Raw genomic sequence first — 25,018 nt, 5'->3', positions numbered from 1 at the left:
CTCCATCTTGACAAGAAGGGGTCAAACAATTAGAAAAAATTATAATTTTATAGGTTAGTAATAGGTTAAACCAGTAGATAAAAGTTCCGATATGTTAAAATGTACAAATTGAGGGGTCAAAAGATACATTAAGCCCAAAAAAGTGTCACAGGTGGCGCGTGTTGATTGGTTCTAGATTCTGTACCATCCATAGATCACAATCTTACCATGAAATTTCCCTTATGATAACATAATTCGCGAAGCTTTGGTAATAACCACCTGAAAGCCCTCTTTTTCTGTCCCCCTCTCTCGGTTACACAAACCCTAACCCTGATTCGAGCTCTTCTCCTCCGCGCACAACCATGATCGCCCCTCAAAGTTCTCGATCAGCCGCTTAGCTGCTGCAAAATTCATCCAAGAGATCCCTCTCAATTACTCCATTTTTAAAGTTTCTCTCAGACGGAGCAGGTTTCAATTCTTCGAGTTTTGCGATTCCATCGGCAATTTAGAAACTTTGATCGATCTCTCTCTATTTCATATATTTCTCGACGGAGATTTCAAATTGACAATCTATTGCTCGCGGAAATTGCTTTAAAAGTTTTCAATTTCTCTCCGTACAAAGTTTCAGTTGCTATTGATTAGCATCAACGGTGACGAGGATTATTGCTGCTTATTGAAGATTTTGGATCGGATAAAAGATTACGGCTTCTGTCGCTTATCTAATTTTTGCCTGCCGACATTAGGCAAATTTAGGGTTCCTGAATTAATTTATCGAAGCTTTGGACTTTGAAGAAAGAAGCATCAAATAGTTTGGTTTGTTCTTGAAGAAGATACATAAGAAAAAAATATTGCTTAATTGCTGTATCGTTTTGTTTTCGTTTCAAGTTGAATATAAGTCCGCTGTTTATTTTTTTTGCTTTTCTGTTTTTGATTATAATTCTATTATAAATTATAGTTTGACAAAATAATCGAAATCAAATGGCTGTATATTACAAATTTAAGAGTGCAAGAGATTATGATTCTATTGCATTGGACGGTCCATTTATATCAGTTGGTGTCTTGAAAGAAAAAGTATTTGAATCAAAGCATTTGGGCAGGGGTACCGACTTCGACCTTGTAGTCACCAATGCCCAAACCAATGAAGGTTGGCTTCCTTCTCTTTAAGTCCAATCAAACACTTATTCTGTAGTTTCAGCACTGATAGATTATAATTTTGTGTTTATCTAAGTTGGAGGGGATTAATTGCTATTTAACATATTTCTACTCCTTTGGCTTTATTTTTAGTTAAAAAGAATTAGTTATTGGGAGCTTTGGGGAGGGATATGGGAACATTTTGGATTCAGAGCTTTGCCAGTAGTTGATAGTTAAGACTGGTAGACTCTTTGACCAACCCTGATAAAGAAGAAAACAGAAAAATATGCATGGCATCTAGGTTGGTGGCTGTGGATAGTGGAACTTGCATTGCATATAGAGTGAAATAATCAATCAAATTAGGTGCCAAATTCTTGTGGTTACTCTGATTGATTAGTTCAGGCTGACTTAGACTTATTAGGAATGAGTGGCAGCGCAATGGGGGTTATGTTTCGATAAATTAAAAGTTTGGTTACGTTTGATCATCCTTTCAATAATTTATAGGTTTATTGTTGTCTGTTTCTTAATTTCAGAATATCTTGATGAAGGCATGTTAATTCCAAAAAATACATCTGTGTTAATTCGTCGCGTTCCTGGAAGGCCTCGCATGCCCATTGTTACTGAGCAAGAGTATTATCTCAAACCTTTCTTGTTCAGTGAACTTCTTTTCTTAATGGAGATGGAGTGTTTAGTTTGCACGCCTTTTTTTCATTGCAAATAAGAAAAGAGAATTAGTATTTTGTCCTTTTATCTAGAAGTTCGCCCCCTAAAAGATTCCTGTCATTAATTTAATCTTGTAAAGCGTACTCTGCTGGTGGCTGGTGCCACATGCATGAGGGCTTGTTTTTCCTTCTGATGGCATTTGTGACATGGTATATGTGGGCTATCCATAAATATGGTCATGTTTTATTTTCAGGCCAAAGGTTGAAAATAAGGTGGAGGAGACACCACTAGAGAAGAGTAGTTTTTCGGCTCCTGACTATTCTGCCATGAAATATGTAAGCTTAAGTGGCAATGACCAACAACTCATTAAATTTTATTTAATCTAGCTATGTTGCTGCAAGGATAGTTTCATTATTGGATGTCTATCGGTGCTGTCTAATGATATAACTTTATAGGCTGACGATAATGAATGGGATGAGTTTGGGAGTGACTTGTATGCAATTCCTGAAGTAACACATGTTCAATCCAGCAATACAATTCCTGATGCCCCCCCTACCAATAAGGCGGATGAGGACAGCAAGATTAAAGCGTTGATTGATACACCAGCTTTAGATTGGCAACGGTTAGATGCCGTTCTGTTTTATCCTTTCAAGTGCTGTTTTGATACTGTTTATGGAATTTACTAATATTTTGAAAATTTTCATTGGGATTTGTAGTCAAGGAGCAGATGGATTTGGTCCCGGAAGAGGTTTTGGAAGGGGTATGGGTGGAAGAATGGGTGGACGTGGCTTTGGTGATTCTCTCATACCTCATCTGATGCTAATTTTGTGTTTTTGCTTGTTAAAATGTGTTTAATGCTACTATCATCGACCTGTTGCTGCATTTGTTCGTGTGTGAGCGTGCATGCGCATGCTCACATTACAGTCTTCAGTAATTGTAGTATTCATCAGTGGGTACTCTTTTGGCTAATTTATGCACATTAGATTTATTTATAATTTTATTGTAAAGTGAAATAGTTTTTTTTGAGTTCAATTAGGAATGGAGCGGAAAACACCTCCGCAAGGTTATACGTGTCACAGGTGTAAGGTTCCAGGTATGCATTATTCGAGCTGCACTTTTTCTGAAAATTGCTTCTTCTTGGTGTATACTTGTGCAAATCTGTGTTTATATTGTGTACTTCCTTCACTCAGGACATTTTATCCAGCATTGTCCAACAAATGGCGATCCGAACTTTGATATTAAAAGAGTAAAACCTCCAACCGGAATTCCTAAATCAATGCTAATGGCAACCCCTGATGGCTCATATGCGTTACCTAGTGGTGCTGTTGCTGTTTTGAAGCCTAATGAGTAAGCTGACCTCTTTTATTTTTACTTTATACTCGTGCAAGTCTTTTCTACTAGTCAAAATAAAGTTAAAACTTTATTATAAACAATTCAATTTGAAGGGCTGCTTTCGAAAAAGAAATTGAAGGGTTTCCTTCTACACGACATGTTGGTGATCTTCCACCAGAACTTCACTGTCCACTGTGCAAAGAAGTAATGAAAGATGCTGTGTTAACTAGCAAATGCTGCTTTAAGAGTTTCTGTTATAAATGTAAGATTATTTGATTTTTTTTTCTTATTCGTGTTGTTCGATCCAAAAGAATTAATTAATAATCATAATTTAATTATTTTTGTACTGCAAAATAATACTCTTTATTCGGAGAAAAAGGAGCAGCAATTTGACATACTTTCTTACCAGTAGAACACATTTTTCCATGTGGCTATGTATTCAATGTACTGCAGGTATAAGAGATTATATCATTTCAATGGCGAAGTGTGTATGTGGAGCAACAAATATTCTTGCAGATGATCTTCTTCCTAATAAGACTCTGAGGGATACAATCAACCGTATATTGGAATCTGGTAACAGTAGTGCTGAAAATGCAGGAAGCACGTTTCAAGTTCAAGGTTTGTGCTCTGTTAATTAGATGGATTAAGTCCCATGCACACTATTTTGATACTAATATCAGTCTTTCTTTTCAGATATGGAGTCAGCTCGCAATCCACAGCCTAAGATTCCATCACCTACTCAGTCTGCTGCATCAAAGGAAGAACAGAAGCCCTCCCCTACAAATGAAGAAACTCTAAACCAAGGTTTGAATATAAAATTAGATGAAGAGAAGCCTGCTGTCTACCTACAGCAAGTCCTCGATAAACCGAAGTCTTCTAAGGCACCTGACTTGTCTGAGGCTACCTTCGAGTCAATGAGCATGAAGGAGCCAGCATCACAAAGTAGTGCTCCACTTGCTGAGGAGGAAGTGCAGCAGAAACTGGCGGCTCCTGGCGAGCTTGGTAGTTGTTTCCTTTTCCTTATTTTTTTGTTTATATAATAGTGATTTTCAAAGGAGATGTGATGGGAATGTGCTATTTTTGTCTCATGTAATAATCAGGCGATGCTATCCTTCCATAATGAGATAATAATCATCTTTGTTTTTTTGCTTTGTCAGGGAAGAAGAAGAAAAAGAAAAAGGTTCGCATGCCTCCAAATGGTAGGTTGAATGCCTTAAAAAAGAATTTTTAGCTCTATCTTTGAATATGCTCCAAACTTCAGGATTATACATGTATGCTATGATAAATATTTGCCTAGGATATGTATTGATTGTATGTAGCTTGCTCATTTCTTAGTTGTTTAAGCATTAAACCAGACAATGATGTTGAGATTTATTAATTTCTGCTGGTATTTTTCGCAGACTTGTGGAAATCCTCTCAAGATCTTGCAAATGAGAGTTATATGATGCCTTTTGGTCCCTCTAACTTTAATCCTTACTGGAATGGTATGCAACCTGCTATGGAGAGCTTTATAAACCCATTTGCTGCTCCCATGCCTTTCATGGGTTATGGAATGGGTCCCATGGATATGCCATTTGGGGGCATGATGCCTCCAGACCCATTTGGTGGACAGGGTTATATGATGCCTGTTGTTCCTCCACAGAGGTAAGAGTAATGTGTTTATTTTTTGGATATTTTCTGTTTGTTCTTCATCTCAGCTCAGGAACCTAATCAGATTCCTCTCTGCTGTTTTTCATAGGGATCTAGCGGAATATGGAAGGGGTATGAATGCTGGACCTCCGGCAATGAGCAGGGAGGAATTTGAGGCTCGTAAAGCTGATTTGAGGAGGCGGCGTGAAAATGAGAGGCGGGCTGAAAGGTATTCCTTACTTTTGTTGCTATTAATTTTTGAGGTTTGAAGTCTTACTTTGTTTTAATTCCTTATTTTGAAATATGAGATGTTGCCTAAATTAGTAATGGTTGGTGGGGAGACTTACTTGAGCAACACTTCTGGGGCAAAATGTAAATATTTCTGAGTCATACTAATAATATTGTTTGAAAGCGAATGCTAATATAATAATATTAATTGAAAGCAAATGCTTTAGAGCTCTTTAAAGAGAGTCATAATTGATACTGGATTTTAAATTTTATTCAAAGAATTGCTGGCTTAAATTTACATGCTCTCTTGTGATTCCATCTATCTGACCTTTGTGAAGTAATTTCCTATTACTTCATTATTGCTTCCACTTCAAGGTTATATGATTGATTGTCTGATTGAAGATTTTAATATGTCCTTATTGCAGCAGGGAATTCCCTAGAGACCGGGAATTTGGTAGGGAAGTGAGCAGCGGTGGTGGTGATGTGTCTTCAATGAAATCTGTATGTCCCTTTTATTGTCTGCATCTCCATTTCCTTATTTTTGCTTACTGTGGGAGGTATATTAAGACTTGCGGGTCCTTCAGTTTATCCATCCTCCGACAGGAGAAATGGGAATGTAAAATTGGCTTGTTTCGGTTAGAGTTAGATGAGGTTTGGATGCTTCTTTTAACTTTGTTTATTTTAGAAAAGATTAATTTTTTTCATTTGCCATTTTCCAAAGTATATATAAAATGCAGGGACATGGTAGAGAAGTACTATCCCGACCGAAATTGGTGCATTTTGTTATAGTATAAAAATTGTTTTGCTGGTATGTCGTAGTTGGGGCAGCATGGTCACGGTGTCCCTGCAGCCCAACCTGTCGAGAAGACATGGGCATTGAGGGGGGGAGAAATGTATGGAAGCAATTGCATTGCAGCTGTTTGGGAAGTGCAGTCTGCTAGAGATGGTTGCCTCTGCTTGACTTTGCTCGTGCTGCTTCTTTTCTCCTTCTCTCCCCCTTTTTCGCCATCCCATATCGGGTTTAATTATTTATTTTGTTGGGGCACCACAATGAGCTTATTGATTCTCTTAAAAAGAAGTCAGAAATGGAACATAGTGTGCGTTTGCTAATGCATTTCACAAAAGTTTATGGAATTCATTTTTGTTACTTTTGTAGAATTAGTTATGTTTATATATCTAATGAATTATTAAATGAATTTTAAAGCAGAATTGAACCTCAAAGTTGTTGGAGAAAGCTATTGCATTCTTATGGAATGAAAAATATTTCATTATTTTTTGTTTTAGTTCTCATATATTTTGTTTTGTTATGTTTTAAAATGTAAATCTCATATTATCTTAAACGGTTTTTGAAGTTTGGACGATAAATTTTGTATTGGATTTTTCAGGCTTCCTTAGGATTAATCTTACACCCAAAATGAATTCAATAGACGTCCTGCTGCTTGTTGACATTGTGTGTTTTTGTATTATTATGTTTTGATATAATTATAGTAAAGTAAACCCGTCCTTTTTGCTTTCTTGAACTAAATCCTTTACTAACTGATTAAATGCTATGCAGTGCAACTGAACCGTTTTTTGGGCTTTCTACTGGGCTTTTGTTTTTATGCTTGACTAGCTGAATGTGTGGCCCATATTGAGCGAGATGGATTTAGTATTACGAGGCTTTCTGAGTGTACGGGGGTTTAATTGTAAAACCTCTGTCTAATCGTTTTAATTTGATTTGAACGCCTTTGTTTATCGGCGCAGAAATCTGTCCATCAACCGTCGAGGAGCAGCGGCGGCGTGGATCATCACCGCCATCGATCTGAAACGTCCTCTTCCCGCGACCTTCATCCACCACCATCAGCACCGGCACCACCTCGTCCCTCCAAAAGAAAATCTGAGCACCACGACCGTGACAGAGATAGAGACTATGATCACTACGACGACAGGGAGCATGACCGGGAAAGAGAGCATGACCGAGACAGAGAGCATGACCGTGAGCGGGAAAGAGAGCACCACCGCCACCACCATCATCACCACCACCGTTCAGAATCCACTTTAAAAGCGGCTTCCTCTGAGATAGCCCCTACTGCTAAAGCTAGTAACACTTCAACAGCTAAAGCTAACAGTTCCACAGCCCCGGCCGCTAAAATAAAAAGTTCCTCTGCAGCGGCAATGGCAGCAGACAAGAAGCCCAAGAGTGTTTTCGCTCGTATTAGCTTTCCAGAAGGAGAGTCAAAGAAACGCAAGGTATCTTCCTCAGGCGAAGCTGCTGCCGCAGAATCAACTGCTGGAGGAGGAGGTCCATCTGTATCTTCTTCTCATCAGCATAAGAAGTCATCTTCCTCGGCTAATGGTTTTTATGATGCTGCTGCTTCCGTAAAAACTTGTGTGAAAGCCTCTTCTGGTGGCGGAGGCAGGAAGAGTAGTAATTCCGCCGCTGCGGAATACGAGTCGAGCGACGATGAAAGGCATTTTAAAAGGAAGCCGTCGAGGTATGAACCGTCTCCTCCGCCGGTAGTTGAGTGGGAAGAGAGTGATGTTAAGCATTCAAGAGGGTCGAGGGATAGAGATAGGGATCGCAAATACAGATAGAAGCCTCGGCTTACTCAGTCAGTAGTACTCACTGGTAGTTCAGCTAAGCTGCTGTTGCCGAAGCTGAGAGGCTGATTTATGGCTGTACTTGTACATGAAATTGAGCCTCATATTTTGGAAGGCGATGATTTCTATGCCTTCTCATAAAATTAAATTTCTTATGTTTCCAGTTTTATTTCACTTTTTGGATACTTATGTTTCATTTTCCTAAGAATGAATGAATAATTATATTTTCCCTCATCATACTTATTTGATTTTCTTTGTGATTTTCCCTATGTAATTTATTTACTTTTTTTAATTAATCAAATTTTATAAAATTGAATTTGAAATAATTATATTTATAAAAAAATTGAAAAAACTAAATTCGATCATCTGACATGAAATGGGTACATGTTCTTACACTTGTGCGAAAAACAAATTATCAAATTATTTTCCCTATAAGTGCAACTTTTGATCAAAGTCACTTTATCCCTTCTAAGCTGAGTTTCGATATAAAAAATTACAGCGATCCTCCTTTTCAGCTTCTGTTATCATTACGCCCCTTGGGCTAGTTTTCTTTGAAAGAAGCTGCCATTTGGCGGCCTTTTATCTCATCCATTTTTTCTCATATCTTCTGTCAATAGAATCCTTTTTCAAATGAATTTTTTTTCCACACCGCTATTTTGTCCTGGCGTATTCTTGATCCCTGCAGATTTTCTCGCGTGACGGTTAAAAGGCTTTTTGGAAAAGGAAACCGAAAATTGCATTTCATTCATTTCAATTATTATTTCACGAGGCAATCTGCATCGATGTAATGAGAGTGAGGTGCCTACAACAATGACATAACTCTATGAATAATCAACCCATTTTCTAAGCGTAGTTTCACGCAATTTTTCCTTTTTGCCTTCAATTACATCTGAAAAGGAGTTGCAAATTTTATTATAACCGTCAATCATTGATTGTCCGCAAATTCCATTATATCAAAAAATGTATCCATGACTTCTTGTGCCAATTTTTCCTGACACATTACTTGTTGTTAATAGATCAATAAAAATATTGTTTCGATAGATAACTCGTCTATATAGTTTATTAATATTTGAACTCATTCATTCCCCATAGGCCCCGGCAATACGCTACAAAAGTCAGAGCGTCTGATTCGATTGCCACTTGATAAATTTTTTATTAAATTTTTTTTTTTATAAAAAAATTTAAGTAAAACACATTAAACTATTAAGACCTTAAAAATCCGATGCATGCAATGCTTGTCCGTTTCTCTTTTTGATTTTAAATTATTAAATAAAAATTTAATATAAAATAAATCACAATATTTATCATAATTATACAAATAAAATTTTAAATTTTTAACAAATTGACTACATTTTTTTTGACAATTAACAAATTGGCTACATAAGTCATCAACTTCTATATTTCAGCAAACCAAACTATTTTGCATTAAGAAGCGCCGGTGCGGACACTTAAAAATTTAAAATATACATTGTTCATTCAGACAACTTTCAGTTTTTCTGAGAAGAGAAAATTTCAAATTGTCAACATGAAAATTAATGACCGATTTTACCAAATTTTAAAGTTTATATTATAATTACAACATACACTAAAGTTCATAATATTCCCACAATTAACCATTAATTCAATTTAGGCCTTTCTATCATATAAGAAACCACATGTCTCATCACCTAAAAGAAACGAGACCGTATAATCGGGAAAGTGAGATATCAAAGAAGGCAGAGGGTACACATAGCCCTAATAGCACCACCTTCGTCCTTTACTTTTCTTTAAAGCCATATTAAAATGAACAATTAACATTCACAATAGAGCACAGATTAAAATACACAAGTTCCTTAGATTAAATTTCAAAACATTTATTTTACATTGTTACTTGTACACTAGTAGTCAAAACATGAGAAGCTTAACATCAAACTTGAGCAATATCTAACTCTAACCAACTTCATAACAACAAAAGAGCACGATGCACTGCTACCCATTATACCTTCATCACCTATTCAAATCATAAAAATGTGCTCACAAGTCTATCAACTCTGCAAGTGACGTCAATACTACAAATGCCTGCAAGCGGAAATACAATGAAGTAATGAGAAAAATCTAAACAATTTGACAGGAGTCAACACTCGAAACTAAAGAATAGCTAGCAGAAATAGCTCAACAAACAAGAAGAAGCATATTTAGGTTGTGAAAATGTTAAATGAAACACAATAAAGTTGCTTTATCTACCAAACCCAGTTGAAATTTTTGAAATACAGCTTCTTAAGGATCATTTGCTAGCTCTACAGTCAGCTATAAGATACAGTCCAAAGTTCCAAACATAAATATTGATCAAAACGTGAGATAGCTAGACGTCTATTTCAAGGGCAAGCCCAAATCTTTACATCTTTGAACCTCAAACCAAAGTTCATGACATTGTTGTTCTTTTAGTACCTATCCATGATCCATCACCTAAATCATGTTCTTATTCCATCTACAAACCAGAACTTCAACTACCATTTCTGATGCAAGTCAGTTAAAGCAACACTTACTCCCATAGCCAACTTGCAAAAGAGCTAACATGCCAAATCACATATTACTTTTGCATAATTGCATCCACCAAGTTGTAGCACCAAAGGTAATTGTTGAGAAAAATATGCATAAAGCTTTAACAAACTATAGCTTGAGCAAACCGATATTCAGCTGCATCACTCCTCAGTTTAGCCATAATAACTCACATGCATCTACTAACTCATAGCATAAAGTTGCCGGAACCAATACTTCCTATTTTAAACTAAATTAATGAACTAATATTAACACAAATACTAACTAAATTAAATAAAAGCAACAACATTTTATACCTCAAAACGTTTAAGCAGAATGTGAAGGAATCATTCCAGTCTTTCTAGCATAAGCAAAAATACCACCAGCTTCAATGACAGGACCCGCATCACCGATAGGCTTCAACTTATAATCTTTCCCAGTCGTATGATTAATCAAACGGTTCTCAGCCAATTCAATAGTAACCACATCACCAGTCCTGCATTCCTCACATATTCTCACCTCCGATTCTAACGGATAAATCTCTCCTGTTGCTACCGAATTCCTGAAAAATATCCTCGCATACGACTCCGCAATCACCGCCGTAGCTCCTGCCGCACCTAGCGCCACCGGCGCATGCTCACGTGACGATCCGCATCCGAAATTATCGCCCCCGATTAGGATTGAGTATTTCGTTTTTGTTTCATTTGGTTCGATGAATCTTGTCTCGTACGAGGCTGGGAGTCCGATTAGGGCATAAGAGCCGAGTTTTTCGTATTCAGCTGGATTTGACGGGACTAGAGTTAGGTATTCAGCCGGGATGATCTGGTCTGTGTCGATGTTGTCTCCGACGACGTAGCAGAGTCCATGAAAGGATGTCGCGGCGGACGAGGGAGCCGCGGATGCGTCTGCGGCGGCGCGTGTGACAGTCAGCGGTGACGCCTGGGAAGTTATGGATTTGGCAGTGAGTGAGATGGAACGATGCTTGATAGAGCAGCGTGAAAAAAGAGAGTGAGGGAGCGGCAGTTCGGAGGCGGTGGCGGAAGCGACGGCGGAGATGGAGAGTTTAGGGTTTTGTATAAAAGTGATTGTTGAAGAGAAAGCCGCCATTTTCGGAATATTGGAGAAAATGGAAAGGGTGTGTTCGCGAAGGCTGAATAGGTTTGTTCTGTTACACTCCCAACTGTACATAACTAGCCTATACCACCCTGCCACGTAATGGTCGTCGCCCTTGACGATATTACCGCAATACTAACCAAAACGCAGCGTTTTAAAATCGAGTGCTTAAAACGCAGTCGTCTAAGTGAGCTGAAATTTTTATAAAGCAGAAACTAGGGTTTCCTCCTCAAACCCTTAGCCATACTCTTTCTTTTTTGTAAGTAGCAAATCATAGTCAGAAAGCTGCGCAGCTCAGCTCCGATTCAATGGGTACGCCATTTTTTCCCCCTACCTGAACTGATAATGTATCTTTTCAGCCATTAATACTTCTGTGTTAAATTAGTTTTTACTTTCATTTCTTATATTCACTTTCTAATTTCATTTTTCATATTCTATCAGTGGCTTGGTAAATTATGAAGTGTTTGGCTTCTTTTAGACATAGTTTTTTTGTGAGTTTTTAGCTAATCTTGTAGATTTTTGATGGAAAACAGGGGCTTACAAGTATGTCTCTGAGCTATGGAGGAGGAAGCAATCTGATGTCATGAGGTTTTTGCAGAGGGTCAGGTGTTGGGAGTACCGCCAGCATCCTTCTATTGTGCGTCTCACCCGTCCAACTCGCCCTGATAAGGCTCGTCGTATGGGCTACAAAGCCAAGCAGGTATAATTGATAGACTGTTTTTTTATTTATTGTTGAGCTTTAGTTCACTTCATATCATGCGCTAATTATTGTGTACTCGAAACTCCATGTGAGTACTCGTCTAACTAATTTAGTATCACACATTCATTGCTGGTCTTGCAAATGGTTTAGCGTTGCTGCATTTTTGAAGTGAATAGGTAGGGGAATATATCGAATATATGTATAGCTATCATTGCATTAGATCTCAACAACTCTGTCTGCTATTTATGGTATTACACTAGTCTGTTGAAGCTATTTAGTTGTTTTTTTTATATTACAACATTATGATCTGCTCAAATTGCCGGGGCTTTGCTAGGTAATGGGACTTAGCTTTTGATATTTAGGTACTGCTGATTTAGTTGTGTCTTGAAGCATATTCATCAACCCTTAGAGAGATTGTACGTATGACAATAAATTGCTTCCTAGGACCAGCTATGAGCAAATGTGTTCTCTGTTACTAATTTCGATGAAGCTACTTTTGGTTATGTACTTTACGCCTTTTTGCTAGTTCCAAATGCTTCTGAATGAAGGGAAAGATTTCGTCCTAAATACCCATTGTTAGAGGTTAAGTTGTAAGAGGTTAAAACTTAAAATGAGTGACATTGTTAATTCTTTAACGGGTCTTGGAAGCTCATTAAATTAATTCTTATGTGTTTCGATCTGATAAAAATTAGCTCCTATTTGGTTTCTTGATATGTTCATGTTAGGTTGATGTTATAGTTTTGCAGTAGTCTTGTTTGGGCTGTGTAACCAAATATAATGTGGCCTGGTCTTTTTTTGCCATGTTTTCCTTGTTTCTTGTCATGACGATGTATGTGCCCCCATGCAGAAACGCACAGCCAGTCTCCTGTTGTTTTCCCTGCTAATGACTTTTCATTCTTTTAGGGTTACGTGGTTTATCGTGTCCGAGTTAGACGAGGTGGTAGGAAACGGCCAGTTCCCAAGGGTATTGTGTATGGTAAGCCCACCAACCAGGGTGTGACACAATTGAAATTCCAAAGAAGCAAGAGGTCTGTTGCTGAGGAGCGTGCTGGTAGGAAATTGGGAGGCCTCAGGGTCCTCAATTCATACTGGGTCAATGAGGTTTGTTTTTAAACTGTAAAAGTAGCATTTTGCCCTGCTTCACATGTTTCTGTATCAGTAGTCTCATATGTCATATTCCTTATACAGGACTCTACTTATAAGTATTTTGAGGTGGTGTTGGTTGATGTTGCACATAATGCCATAAAGAATGACCCAAGGATCAACTGGCTCTGCAATCCTGTCCATAAGCACAGGGAACTGCGTGGTCTCACCTCAGCTGGAAAGAAATACAGGGGTCTGCGTGGAAAGGGTCCTCGACACCAGAAGAATCGCCCTTCCCGCCGAGCAACCTGGAAGAGAAACAATTCTCTCTCACTTCGCCGTTATCGTTGAGTCCATTAAAATGCTTAAAATTCTCTTTTGCTGGATATGGTTCAGAGGACAAGTTAGATGTCATCTTGAGTTTGAAGTTCTGAATACTAAAATACTTGATAATTGCTATTTTGAAATCCTACATTTTAATTTTAAGAGTGGGCTTGTTGAATTTACATAATGTTTGTGCTTTGTGTGGTTCCTCGAGTGATTATTTTGGAGAAATTTACACATGTTTTCCATTGTTTTTTGGCCATTTTTTTATTATTAAATAAAGACACTGCTTTTTTCAATTTTTAATTGCAAAAGTAACTTTTTGGAAAATTTATCAATAATATACTTAAATTTTGAAAATTATATGCTAAAACTAAAAGTCTGCCGATGCCGTATTTTTTTACCAAAAGAAAATTGAAAAACATATTTTGAAAAACATATTTCTTACAATTAGTTTTTATGTTTTGATAAATTGAGCCATGCTATTGAAATTTGATTGCACGCACCTATTATCTTTAAATTTTACTAGTCTTCCTTTTCTAAATCCTGACATCGTCGATTTGTTTTTAAGTTTAGTCTCAACTTAAATATCCGTAGCAGATATTAGGTTGATTGCATGATTCGTATAGACTCCAGTTGCTCAAATTAGCAGATGTAAGAACATGTCAAGACCTTCAAGTCATGAGCTACATCTGTATGAACGCAATACATCGAGTTTGGCTTAACACAAATGTTTACCAATCACGTTGCTATAACTTTGTACAAACTAGTAACTATATTGTAAATGCTTTATCAATCAAGCTTTTTTAGCGATGTCAAACTGAACTGAACTGAATGTCTTATGTTGGGTAATTTAATTTGATTCGGATTCTGCATACCTCCTGGTAGAATGCCATGTTCCAAGCTTTACAGTGTTCCATTCTCGTAGTTCTCTTTAAGATTGTGCAGTGCTTGCCGAATGGAATCCTCATCTTGGCTGGAGTACTTTAAGCATATTAGTCGTTGAGCAGCATGATACAGCATCCGCAATTGCTGATACTGCTGGCAGTTAACTTCCATTTGCTCTATTTCCTGTTTGAATTCAAAATGCAAAATTATCACTTTTCAAATTACATGTCATTATTCACACATGAAGGCAAGGAAACAAATGATGTCTTAAGTTATGATACAGTAATTGGCATTAAACTACAATCTATAAACTATTGAAAAAGAATCACCTTTTCCTTGATCTTTGACGTGATGCTTCTAGCCGTTTCGATCACTGAGCTTGGTAGACCGGCCACTTCAGCTAATAGAAGTCCGTAATGTGGTACATGTCTCGGTCCATCCATGAGTTGAAACTAAGTGATCAAAGATTCAATATACACCCCAGCTCTTCATAAACAAAAATTAAGGTAAAATGCCCTTCGGAATACTACCTTGAAGTCTAAGCGATTGTTTTTTACGTCGACATCTAAGTGAAGAAGTTTGGCATTTGGATAGATAGTAGCTAGTTCTGATAGGTTCTCCATATGAGTAGCAAATATGGTATATCTGAGGAATATCATGCAACAAGTAAGCAAACTGCGGCAATGATGATCTTACAATTTATCCGTGTCCGTGTAGCTCTTTGTGAAGAGAGCTCTGCAATTCAAGTATATAAAGAGAGTAACTACAATCCAAGAGTCATGAAGAGAGATGAAAATGAAACAAAGAGAGAAGCAATAATTTTCATCTAAGGATCTGAAAGCTAAAATAATAAAGATGTCAAGAACAAGTAACCAATTAACCTTGTATTTGGCTTATGGTCATCTTTGTTACACAAAACAAAAATAATTGTAAAGATAGAGCGAAACAATACTTTTTACAAGAATATGTTACAGATAAAGTTTTGGAGTTTATAAAGTATTTCCAGAAATAAAAATAGAACTCCAAAATGTAGGACTCGATAAGTTTCCGTGTAGCATAGGTGTTCATCCTCCAATCTGAATAAATATATAATGAAAAAGAAAATTGTATCATGTCATAGTCCATGCCAATTAGATCACGTCAGCTACAGTTCTTATATGATTATTTAACCAATATGCAGTAAGACAAGGTTTTCATCATATGCTATAGATCAGATCATGGGCTTCAATATTTGGCAGGCTCTAACAACTGTTGATAGCAACATAAACTATACATGTTTTGAATGAACTCCAGCAGCATAGCTGCATAAACAAAGATGCATGCTTCTTCATGTTAATTGCTGGTTCTTCTTGTTAGCAAATATTTTAATTTAATATCCAACTCGTGTATCATATCTTTAAATCTAGAACTGGGAAGTAGAACGTATTGACTGATGTAATTACTTGTTAAATGATTATTCAACCAAAAAGCGTTCATAAACAGGCAAGATATGAGCAAGTAGAATAGTTACGCTTTGAGTGATAGCAAATGCTCACAGCAGCTCCAGGCAATGGCAAATCCATCAGAAGAAGAAGTAGCTCTCCCCAGCTCATCCATGATAATCAGGCTTCTGTTAGCAAAAAAAGTAATGTATTCATTATTTAATATAGATTTCACATTTCTTGGTAGTAAGAACTAATGATATATATCACCTTTGGGAAACATTCTGCATTATGAAAGCCGTCTCTTTCATCTCTGTCATAAACTGCAGCCCAATGCAAAACATCAATGTGATGGGACAGTTCACCATCAAAACCACAATTCATTTGTAGTATGCATTTGCCAAAAGAGTGATCAATGCGGTCTTGCATATGAATCTTCACCCTTAATACACGTTTTGTAAATACAAACCAAGAAATTATCAAATTGAAGGTATTGCTTAGGTTCCTGAATAATTGGGAGTAGGAACCAACCGATCATTAATTTGCAAGTTCAACAAACATAAAATTTGTATCTGATCAACGTAGTTTTTTGTTTTCATAGAATGATAACTGTAGCTACCAAACTTGCAAAAAAATTGATATTAATTTATGAATACCAAATTGTCTCTGCATAAATCATTTAGATTTATGTAATTTCATTTAACTTTTGTCGGTAAATGTTCAACTTCTATATTTTCTACCTTGATATAGCTTACTTAGTACGGAGTGGTTTTAACTTCTAAGAATAACATTTTTTTGTATTATATTGAGTAGAAAATATATGATAAGACAAGAGATTAGTATATTCAAGATTTAAGACTAGAAATTAGACCGTGCTGGAATTTGACTCGAGATTGTCGCCTGATCCCATCCTTGTAAATATTCGATCAACTATCCTTATAGTAGAAAAGCGGGCAGGAATATAACAACCAATCTGAGCCAAAATGACAATAAGACAAACTTGCTGAAGATACGTGCTTTTCCCACTCCTGTCGGAAATCACAAAGAGCTAACTACAATCAGAATAGACATCTTAAGTGTAACGTTTTAACTTGTTTAAGTCAGAGTGTACTACAATTTATAGAATAAAACCTCAGCGAGCACATGCAAAAAGTTAAATGAAAACACCAAAAAAACTTTGAAGTATAACCAAACAACAAATCATAGGGCAATAATTTTAAGTTGATGTGCATAACAGTTAAATTTGAGTTCATCCCTTTTACAACAACTGGATTCTTAGACAAAATCCTGCTGTTGATGTTAAAAGCACAGACCTGAAGCCTATAGCAATTGAAAAATGAAATTCCAGCTCATGTAATTCTGGTTCAAATTTGGTGGTTTCTTTTTAGATTGGAGGAGTTACTTTTGCGGAAATTATTCAATGCAACATATATGCCACATACAGCACATCTTTCACAGTTAAAAAAAATTATGGGTCCTGTTTTAGATATTTGCTGATTGTTTAAATAAAAAAAGTGAAACTTATCAAAACAGGAGACCTGTGTTGCATATTGACATGATACATGTATTACATGAGATAGTTACTTTCGAAGTGCAATGCACCACCTAATGGATCCAAAGATAAAGCTATGCTTACGGTTTACCTGCCGCTTCGTGAGATTATCAAAAGAACAGATATTTCAGCACCATCCATGTTATTTTGCTTTTTCAGAATAATAATCCAAGGGCCACTCAAATAATAAAATGAACACATCACCTGAAGTACTAAAAATCCGAGGCATTTCTATTAGGGTCTTCTTTTGAATTTTAATGTTCAAAATGAAACGAGTGGTCATTGGGTGGTTGACGTGAAGGAATTTAATGCTGGGTCATATTCAAGTCCATGTGGTCTAAAAAGACATTATCTACAAGTTGATAAGAAATCATACTTCAGTCTTGGAGGAACTATAATGAGAGTATTGCTTACATGTTTGGACCCATGATAATAACCATGTTTGATGCTTCTGAAATAAAGAGATTGTTGGGCTGCAAAAAGAGCTTTCAATCAATTAACCTCTTATGACAGTTCATAATTGACCAGATCTCGAGACTCTTGTTTGCTTTAATCAGAGTAGTCTACTATTTTAAAGCAGTGAAACAATGTAAAAATAAACTTACAACAAAATCATTGTGTATGCTTTCCAAGATTGGGTGTCTTCCTGCATCAATTGCCAATGGACCACTACCTGCCAGTATTGCAAATTAATATTTATGGCCAATCACGTCAGAAAATTCACAAGATATAACTAACAGAACATGGAACTTGCTTACTTGTGAATTCTGGCCTAGTATATCGGTCAACGAGCTTAGTTGAAATTGTGTGAGCAAATGAATTAACAATCATATCTAGAAGGCACAACACCTCTGCAAGCAATGTGAGTACTGAGACATCTTGTCTTATAGCATCTAATAGAGCTGAAAATCAAGTGAAATTACTGTTAGTTATACAGGAAAAGATAGGACATGTATATTGAGCATGAATATGCCTGGCAAGAAAATCTGTCCCATTTATACCTGGTTCTGCTAGCTCACTAAGAAGTCCAGTGAAACGTAAGACTTACAATTGTTATAGCTGGTATATGGCACTTGAAATACATGCATGAGATGCTTAAAGAATTCCTGTGACTATATGAGATTGATAGTACGAGTAAAACTTTGCAATTAAAGGGCATATCAGTCGCCTTTAGACCAGTAAAATGAAAACGTCAGATGTACTATAATAGTTATTGTTCATGTTTACATGAATATGAAATTTATAACCTTATATGTAGTTTGAATTTCTTCATCACATGATAGCGTTTTCCTTGATCATCAAAGGATGTTAAAATTACTATTTACTTTGTTTCTGACAAAATAGTTGTATCATCTCCTTTTTGAAGTTGTAAGGTTTTGCTAGAAACTCGAATAATGATGAACTTAAAAATATTTATAAGAAATTAAAATCAAGTCAACCAAGAGTCATTGCTGTCATGAAGAATTAATGAATCCCAGTATGACAAAGTCAAGGAACAAAGTGGATATATCCTCTTATTAAAGAAACATGACCAAAGGACCAGACAAGTGTTTTTTTTTAATCACCAGACAAGTGTAATGCATTTAAACTTTTACTGATCAGTTTATTTCAGTTACCCATTAGTTACTTTCAAATTCTAGACATATCAAATTGCATATTTCATGATGTCAATTATGGTAAAGAAAGTAAGAACTTCATTAAAACAATGATGCAATGGAGTACTCCACGATAAAAGGAAAATCGAATTTGAAGAGTATACAGATTAATACTACAAAATTCAACTTTGAAGAGTATATAGAATATTACTACAACCTTCAAGGCAAACTTCTGTTCTTATATAGCACTCTTCAGCTGCAGACTTATTTCTGAAATTCAGCTGCATCATTTATTGCAATAGAGCAGCAATGAATGATTAATGCTTAAGACACAGCCAGTTTAATTGAGCATACAACTATAGCATAAAAGCAATTATATGAAGTACAAATAATGAAATAGGACCCTAATGCAGAAGTATGTTTATCCTTCCCATAGCTTAAGACAAGCATGTGAATTACCATCGGCATTACATTTAAAGTTGAATTCATGTCTGATGTTCTGTTTTGTAATTCAGTAAAAAGGGCAAACAACCAACTATAAACTGGATCCCCGGAGGACACATGTCCACGACAAGAATTATCATTTGAATTGGTCTGTCATGAGTGAAAACCTGGCATACTTAGTCTCTTTTACCAGATCCATCTCCCTCAAAAATGCCATAGTTGTATCCTAAACTAAACTTAACAAAATTCAAGCTCTACATGTCTATCTAAGATTGAATAGTGGGCAATGAATTTCAGGCTCTTAGACTTGGTAATATATTTTCCATCAACTGTGTACGATTATTTGTAACAGAACCTTAATAAGATGACCAATGAGCCTAATAAAATAAACATGAGCCGGTCATCAATAAAGAGCAGACTGCTGTCTAAGTTCATTCTAATAACCGGATGTGGCGGTAAAGATGCACCCGCAGTTTGATATGCAGGTGTTAAGATCACATTAACTGGAACATAAAATTGCAATATCATCACTTCTTACAATCACAGAGTAAGTATATTTCATGTCTTTTAAAATGAAGATAATACTCACAGAAGCAAGTTCCAAAGTGGAGCAATGTACATTGTTTCCATGTTTCAAGACCTGATTTATATTACACTAGTATATGAATAGATGGTAAGGAGCTTTAAATTGTAAATTCAAATAGAGAGGATGTTGTTCAACAACCTGAATGAACTTGGTTGGAAGCTTTCCGTGAATGTCCTTCTGTGGAATGCTAAAGTAAAAACCTTGTCTGTTATTAAATGGAAGTTTCAAATTTGGCATCTTGAATTCTTCGCGATACTTGTTTGCAAGATTATGTATAGCTGTCATATTTGATACAAGAACAACAAAAACAAGAAGAAAGAATATAAATGGATAATCATTTGTATTAACAACACAAAAAAAAGGCTTAGGAGCCTAGATGATAGAAACCTTCACTGGTGTCGCAGAATGTTCTCCGTGCGATATCCAGAAGCCCGTCGATTCCAGCCTTGACAGCAAAACACTGTTGCGTCCGGGCAACAAAAGGGACTCGTGCATGAAGCACATCTTCATCTATCACCTCCCCAATTCTTTAGGATCAAAACAAAAAGAGAGAAGCTATTTCAGGAGGAATATGGAATTGCTAATAGTTAGTGTTAATAAGATTGGATGTGAATGGAACAGCATGGTTGTCCTGAACCTCCAACTGTCACAATGCAGAAACACCTATGGACAACTTAAACAGGATGGAAAATCAATTGTTCTTATTGCATGCAGAAAAACTACAGCAAGAATAATAAACTGTTCACAAAGCTTCAATTAATTGTATAGGCTGCATATAATAAAACCTATTTTATACTATATTTTTGAGACTTCTTTTAGTAACAAGCAGCTCATAGTCTTGGTCAGCTAAGATCAGGAAACTCAAAAACAATGGTAATGTTTCTACAACTCAGCAACGAGAATTGAAATGTACCTCTTTCTGATGGAGGCAAATTTGTCATTTGCACATACATTCTTGTAAACATTTTCAAGAAGGAAACTTTTTGCAGATTTAAGCACCTGAAATTTTAATAAAAAACATCATGTATTTGCGTTCAAAGAAATCCTTATAGTGTATGAGAAAGAAAGCAAACTTAATTTCACCTTTGAGAGTAAAGGCAAGGCATCTAAAGCAGTTTTAAGTAGAATAATACTTGATATCAAGACCTGACTCTTTCTAGCATTATCAGCACCCACAACCTCATTCGTCACTTTCTTTGGCTTAAAGCAGAAATGACAGAGAACTCTATCTGAATAAAGAGCAGAACAAGAGCAGTCACTTTAACTTCCACAAAAAGCAAAAACTACCATCACATCAAATATGTTTACAGTGGAGGCAATATATCAATTATGTTGTTACTTCTTGCTTAGACTTTTGCATACCAGTCTCTTTTGGAAACTTCCGCAGAACCTGCGAGAGGCCAAAGAACAGTTGTTCATCGCTCATGAGTTCATCCTGAAATTAGAAAATATTAGGAGATTAACCTGTGCACGCTGTTCATAAAATTCAATGATCTAAAGCTAAAAAACAAATTTTAAAAAATGTCATTAGCAAATAAAATCTAACAGTATGTGTCCAGCGTCTTGGTTGGCAATGTTGAGTACTATCTTGTACAACCAACTTAAGGGATTCAACCTAGATCATTAAATGATTTCACCAAGTAGGTTTATCATTTATAATATAACTATGCAACAACTGTCCAGTGTCCAATACAGATGCACAAGGTCTGAGCAATATTTGTGAACTGACTACGTGAATGAACCAAAACTATTATGAAGTCCATCATGTCTTTTTCGTCTCCCTCTCTCTCTCATTTCCTCTCCTTCTATTCCTTTTACATGGTTCCGAGTGTGGTCACTAAATCTGGTTTCATGCACATAACAATCATGAAAATTCCATATCAATGTTAAACTCAGCATGACCCTTTCTCTGTAGTTTTCTTATTTTCTGAATCATGGTCTAATGTGAATCGCAGATTATGCTTTTAGCTACTTGCGAATAAAGTCAAAATGCTCGTCAAGGCGCAACAGAATAAAGAAATTCTTAGCTCCATTTCCATTCTAGAAATTTGAGATGGCAGAAGCCCACACTAACCAGGCAATCAAGACGAGTATTGATAGTTTCTATATCTTTTAAAGGCTGCAGTAGATTGGCCCGTAGAAGTCTAGTCCTGGAGAAGAAATCCAACTCAACATTTACAGGACAATAGAGAACCAGCCAATACTCCAAGAAGATACATGAAAAGCTTCTGAAAATTAGGAAGGATCGAAGTTTTGCTTGAGCTATAATATTGCCAGATCCAGTATATTAAATGAGTGTTACATACCCTCCTATGGTTTTTGTCGTCTTGAGCATATGGAATAGACTTCTTTTTTTGTTTGTTGTGCCCCAAAGTGAAGAATGAAGTGGCTCGATAATTTCCAAATTCTGAACACTGCCAAAAGAAACAATTATATGAAATGTTTTTGAGAAAAAAAAATCTTTGGATAGAATATCAAACATGGGTTCTTCTTCCAAATAATTATCAATATGAAAATTCTATTTTAAAAGGGATCAAAATTACTGACATCCTAACATGATCTGTTCATACACTGAAACTGAGACAGAGAAATAAGAAAATTTTACCTTGTTGCATCGATATTCATGTGGTCAAATGAACCATTAAAAGTAACCTGGATACCAATATTTCAACAACAAATGGTCAGAATCCTTGATTACATAGATTGTAAGTACACATGCAGATGAAGTTGTTTTACATAGGAGAACAGATTGAGTTTTTCTCATTTGAGGTATAAGTTTTATATAGCTGATATTACATGGTCCCCACTGCATCATGAAGCATTAACAAAATTATACATCTAAAAGAAAGATCCCAATTTGGATCGCTTGCATAAATAAGTTAAGAGCTCCAAGAGAAATTTGAGAGAAATATCTGAACTCTATCATAGATAGACTGGTTAAATTTATAATTCTTGGTAACATAAATAACTAAAAACTTTGCTATATGCAATATCCATTGGATATGACTTTTGTGAATAATTTTCAGTTAGTTAAAGCAGAGAGAGATGAGAAAAGTACATACCGACAATGAATGGTTGGTAACAATGACCCCTTTCTCAGCTTCTATCCTGCGTATAATACAGTTGAAGCTTGCATTTCAGAATCATTTAGCAGGTAGATAATGTTAAAATATTGCAACAAATGTACTCAAATTAACTCACAAATTTAAGGAGACAATATATTAATATATAAGGAGACATCAAAAGGTGACAAAGGTTAAAAGAATCATCACATGAACAAGTTTAGGGCAACAACAGAAATATGGCATCAATATTTTAAGGACACCGTATGGGCAATCAAGGATATTTTGATCTTTAGTTTATGAGGCACAGAAATAAGTGTCCAACATGCTGTTGTTTTTTGGGTTTTCAACATAACAATATTTCTGAGATGCAAAACATTTTTCTCATATATCAACTCTGAAAACAATTAACCAAGTATTCATAATACTTCAATTCTTCCTGGTTGAATAGTTCAGGACTGCTTAACCAACGCCTCTAGAATCTAATATAAATTGTTTCAAAATGTAATCCCAGGGCTAATGATGGCCAAACTAAATGAGCTACATTTAAATTAACATAATCTGAATATATCAAATATGCAAAAAGTTAAAAATCTGAGAGTACCACTTTATTGTAGCTGCAGCAGCAGCCAGACAAAGATAATATTGTTTGTAGTAAGTATCGAGACCAAGTGCTGAAGGTTCCTTGGCAGCTAGACTTTTAATTAGTACAGCACCCTGGAATAAGTAAGGGAAAAAGGCATTACTAAAACTGAAACAGCAGTCAACAGTAAGAAATTTATTGTGCAACCTTGGTGTCATCAAAGCAACCACGCGCCATCGCAACCTACAGAAATATATAGATAATCAAATATTCAATTTATACAATCTACACAGATAAAATGAGGAATGCAAAAGGAAATCACCTTCTTGACTGAAGAATAGGATCGATCTAAAAGTTCCGAAACTCCAACCATTCCATCAGGTGCAAATTTATTAGGAGGAACAATAACCATCATAGGATCAAAGAATTGCAAAAGAGTTTTTGTATTCTGGTAAGAGCTGCTAGTTTCTATATACTGAGATAGATGCAACGATGCTGACCTCAAGTCAAAAGCAGCCATTCCAACCTAATAATTAGTTAAAAATCAGTTAATTTAGGTTACATAAAAACTTGTCTAAAGTATAACACAGTCTACATGAATACTCGAATCACACGAAATTTCACGTTACTTCATTCAAATTAACTATAATCGCTTAATCTTTTCACTAAATTTAGAGCTAAAAATATAACTGTAACCTGAAAACAAGCATCTCCTGCATAAATCGAATCGATAGCGGTTCACGGATTCAAATAGTATACGATAGAAATATATAATCGAAGAAATAAAGCAGATAAGTTTAGATTTTAACATTTTGAGCTAAAAAATGTGAATTCAATTCAAGGAGTAAAGCACATCGCACAGTTTTACCTCTTTGGCTCGGTTTTCGATTAGGCCGATGACGATGTTCGATCTCTCTCCTCCGTCTTCTTCCATTTTGATTCGATTCAAAATAAGTGAAACAGAACTTGCTAATGCGCGCCAAGTTGTGATACATTTAAACGATTAGGAGCTGTTTCTACTTTGAGCACGAGCGTAGCCTGCTTAAACTGCGCACTTGAATTTACTAATGGGCTTAAGGCCCGAAAAGAAAGCTATGAAGAGACTGGTCTCCAAACAAGTTGGGCTACTCACGAGTTACTCGAGATCGATTCGAAAAATTCGAGCCGAGCTCAAGCTCGAACTACTCGAACTTCATCTCGAGCCGAACTCGAGTATCAAATAAGAGGGATCGTGAAGCTCGCGAACCTAAACGGGCCTGATACATATAAAATATTAAAAAATATTTTTAATTATGTTGATTTTCGTATCTTTAAATTTAAATTTATATCCTCTTAGTAATTGATTAAATATTATGTTTCATACTAAAAAAAATAAAATACATCAAATATTATAATTATAATTATTAAATGTATTTTTTATTGAATTTGAGTCGAGATCGAATAGCTCGGTAATTGGTTGAGCTTGACCTTTAAATTTAGGTCCATTCGAGCTTGTATAACAAACTCGAGCTCGAGCTTGGCCTAAGTCGGGCTCAGCCCGTTTATACCCCTAGTCTCCACCTGCAAACATGAAAATACAGCCTCAGAATAATTAGTCTCCACCAGCAA

The 25,018-nt window shown here is 36.0% G+C and overlaps 4 protein-coding genes across 12 annotated transcripts; 2 read left to right on the top strand and 2 right to left on the bottom strand.

Moving 5' to 3' along the window:
• Positions 1-219: 219 nt before the first annotated feature.
• LOC126679456 (E3 ubiquitin ligase PQT3-like) lies at positions 220-7,776 on the top strand. Of its 5 annotated transcripts, none has more exons than XM_050374490.2 (15): positions 220-1,123; positions 1,644-1,740; positions 2,027-2,108; positions 2,229-2,395; positions 2,490-2,566; positions 2,810-2,866; positions 2,964-3,120; positions 3,219-3,367; positions 3,559-3,723; positions 3,799-4,107; positions 4,263-4,304; positions 4,506-4,749; positions 4,844-4,963; positions 5,391-5,463; positions 6,706-7,776. In XM_050374490.2, exons 1-15 carry the CDS (start codon positions 958-960, stop codon positions 7,534-7,536), a joined length of 2,736 nt encoding a protein of 911 aa, XP_050230447.1. In that variant the 5' UTR covers positions 220-957; the 3' UTR covers positions 7,537-7,776. The 5 variants fall into 5 exon arrangements, with proteins under 5 accessions (XP_050230447.1, XP_055961542.1, XP_055961541.1 ...); XM_056105567.1 differs by having other exon boundaries at positions 3,799-4,110; XM_056105566.1 differs by having other exon boundaries at positions 3,799-4,110; positions 5,388-5,463.
• Positions 7,777-9,356: 1,580 nt separating this feature from the next.
• LOC126679466 (3-isopropylmalate dehydratase small subunit 1-like) lies at positions 9,357-11,262 on the bottom strand. The gene is made up of 2 exons (XM_050374504.2): positions 10,377-11,262; positions 9,357-9,600 (listed from the first exon to the last, which is right to left on the bottom strand). The coding sequence occupies exon 1, from the start codon at positions 11,245-11,247 to the stop codon at positions 10,387-10,389; it is 861 nt and encodes a 286-aa protein (XP_050230461.2). The 5' UTR covers positions 11,248-11,262; the 3' UTR covers positions 9,357-9,600; positions 10,377-10,386.
• A 107-nt stretch (positions 11,263-11,369) lies between these two features.
• LOC126679468 (60S ribosomal protein L15-1) lies at positions 11,370-13,441 on the top strand. The gene is made up of 4 exons (XM_050374506.2): positions 11,370-11,484; positions 11,706-11,872; positions 12,776-12,973; positions 13,061-13,441. The coding sequence occupies exons 1-4, from the start codon at positions 11,481-11,483 to the stop codon at positions 13,304-13,306; spliced, it is 615 nt and encodes a 204-aa protein (XP_050230463.1). The 5' UTR covers positions 11,370-11,480; the 3' UTR covers positions 13,307-13,441.
• Positions 13,442-13,932: 491 nt separating this feature from the next.
• Positions 13,933-24,507, bottom strand: LOC126679458 (DNA mismatch repair protein MSH4). 5 transcript variants are annotated; one of them, XM_050374493.2, is made up of 24 exons: positions 24,279-24,496; positions 23,733-23,936; positions 23,618-23,653; positions 23,432-23,544; positions 22,828-22,873; positions 22,371-22,417; positions 22,072-22,179; positions 21,840-21,993; positions 21,128-21,200; positions 20,849-20,994; positions 20,679-20,764; positions 20,153-20,292; positions 19,904-20,043; positions 19,769-19,819; positions 18,953-19,016; positions 17,899-18,042; positions 17,746-17,813; positions 17,555-17,613; positions 16,460-16,616; positions 15,859-15,911; positions 15,678-15,776; positions 14,698-14,812; positions 14,497-14,619; positions 13,933-14,350 (listed from the first exon to the last, which is right to left on the bottom strand). In XM_050374493.2, exons 1-24 carry the CDS (start codon positions 24,342-24,344, stop codon positions 14,186-14,188), a joined length of 2,457 nt encoding a protein of 818 aa, XP_050230450.1. In that variant the 5' UTR covers positions 24,345-24,496; the 3' UTR covers positions 13,933-14,185. The 5 variants fall into 5 exon arrangements, 4 of the variants coding, with proteins under 4 accessions (XP_050230450.1, XP_050230451.1, XP_050230453.1 ...); XM_050374494.2 differs by having other exon boundaries at positions 21,840-21,915; positions 24,279-24,494; XR_008790615.1 differs by lacking the exon at positions 13,933-14,350 and having other exon boundaries at positions 14,530-14,619; positions 15,703-15,776; positions 24,279-24,506.
• Positions 24,508-25,018: the final 511 nt, after the last annotated feature.

This window comes from Mercurialis annua, linkage group LG4 (genome assembly GCF_937616625.2).
Source record: "Mercurialis annua linkage group LG4, ddMerAnnu1.2, whole genome shotgun sequence".
NCBI classification, from domain to species: Eukaryota; Viridiplantae; Streptophyta; class Magnoliopsida; order Malpighiales; family Euphorbiaceae; genus Mercurialis; species Mercurialis annua.
This window is presented reverse-complemented; position numbering and strand designations above follow the sequence as displayed.

What these genes read in the sequence shown, in the direction of transcription:
- LOC126679456 (XM_056105566.1), top strand. Translation starts at nt 958, where the DNA reads ATGGCTGTATATTACAAATTTAAGAGTGCAAGAGATTATGATTCTATT. An exon ending in CCCATTGTTACTGAGCAAGA is followed by an intron (nt 1,741 to 2,026) that starts GTATTATCTCAA and finishes TTTTATTTTCAG; the next exon opens with GCCAAAGGTTGAAAATAAGG. An exon ending in GGCTCCTGGCGAGCTTGGTA is followed by an intron (nt 4,111 to 4,262) that starts GTTGTTTCCTTT and finishes TTGCTTTGTCAG; the next exon opens with GGAAGAAGAAGAAAAAGAAA.
- LOC126679466 (XM_050374504.2), bottom strand. Translation starts at nt 11,247, where the DNA reads ATGTACAGTTGGGAGTGTAACAGAACAAACCTATTCAGCCTTCGCGAA.
- LOC126679468 (XM_050374506.2), top strand. An exon ending in TGGGCTACAAAGCCAAGCAG is followed by an intron (nt 11,873 to 12,775) that starts GTATAATTGATA and finishes TCATTCTTTTAG; the next exon opens with GGTTACGTGGTTTATCGTGT. An exon ending in ATTCATACTGGGTCAATGAG is followed by an intron (nt 12,974 to 13,060) that starts GTTTGTTTTTAA and finishes TTCCTTATACAG; the next exon opens with GACTCTACTTATAAGTATTT.
- LOC126679458 (XM_050374493.2), bottom strand. Translation starts at nt 24,344, where the DNA reads ATGGAAGAAGACGGAGGAGAGAGATCGAACATCGTCATCGGCCTAATC. An exon ending in CCTTGCCTTTACTCTCAAAG is followed by an intron (nt 20,765 to 20,848) that starts GTGAAATTAAGT and finishes TTAAAATTTCAG; the next exon opens with GTGCTTAAATCTGCAAAAAG. An exon ending in CCACTTTGGAACTTGCTTCT is followed by an intron (nt 19,017 to 19,768) that starts GTGAGTATTATC and finishes TAAATGATGCAG; the next exon opens with CTGAATTTCAGAAATAAGTC.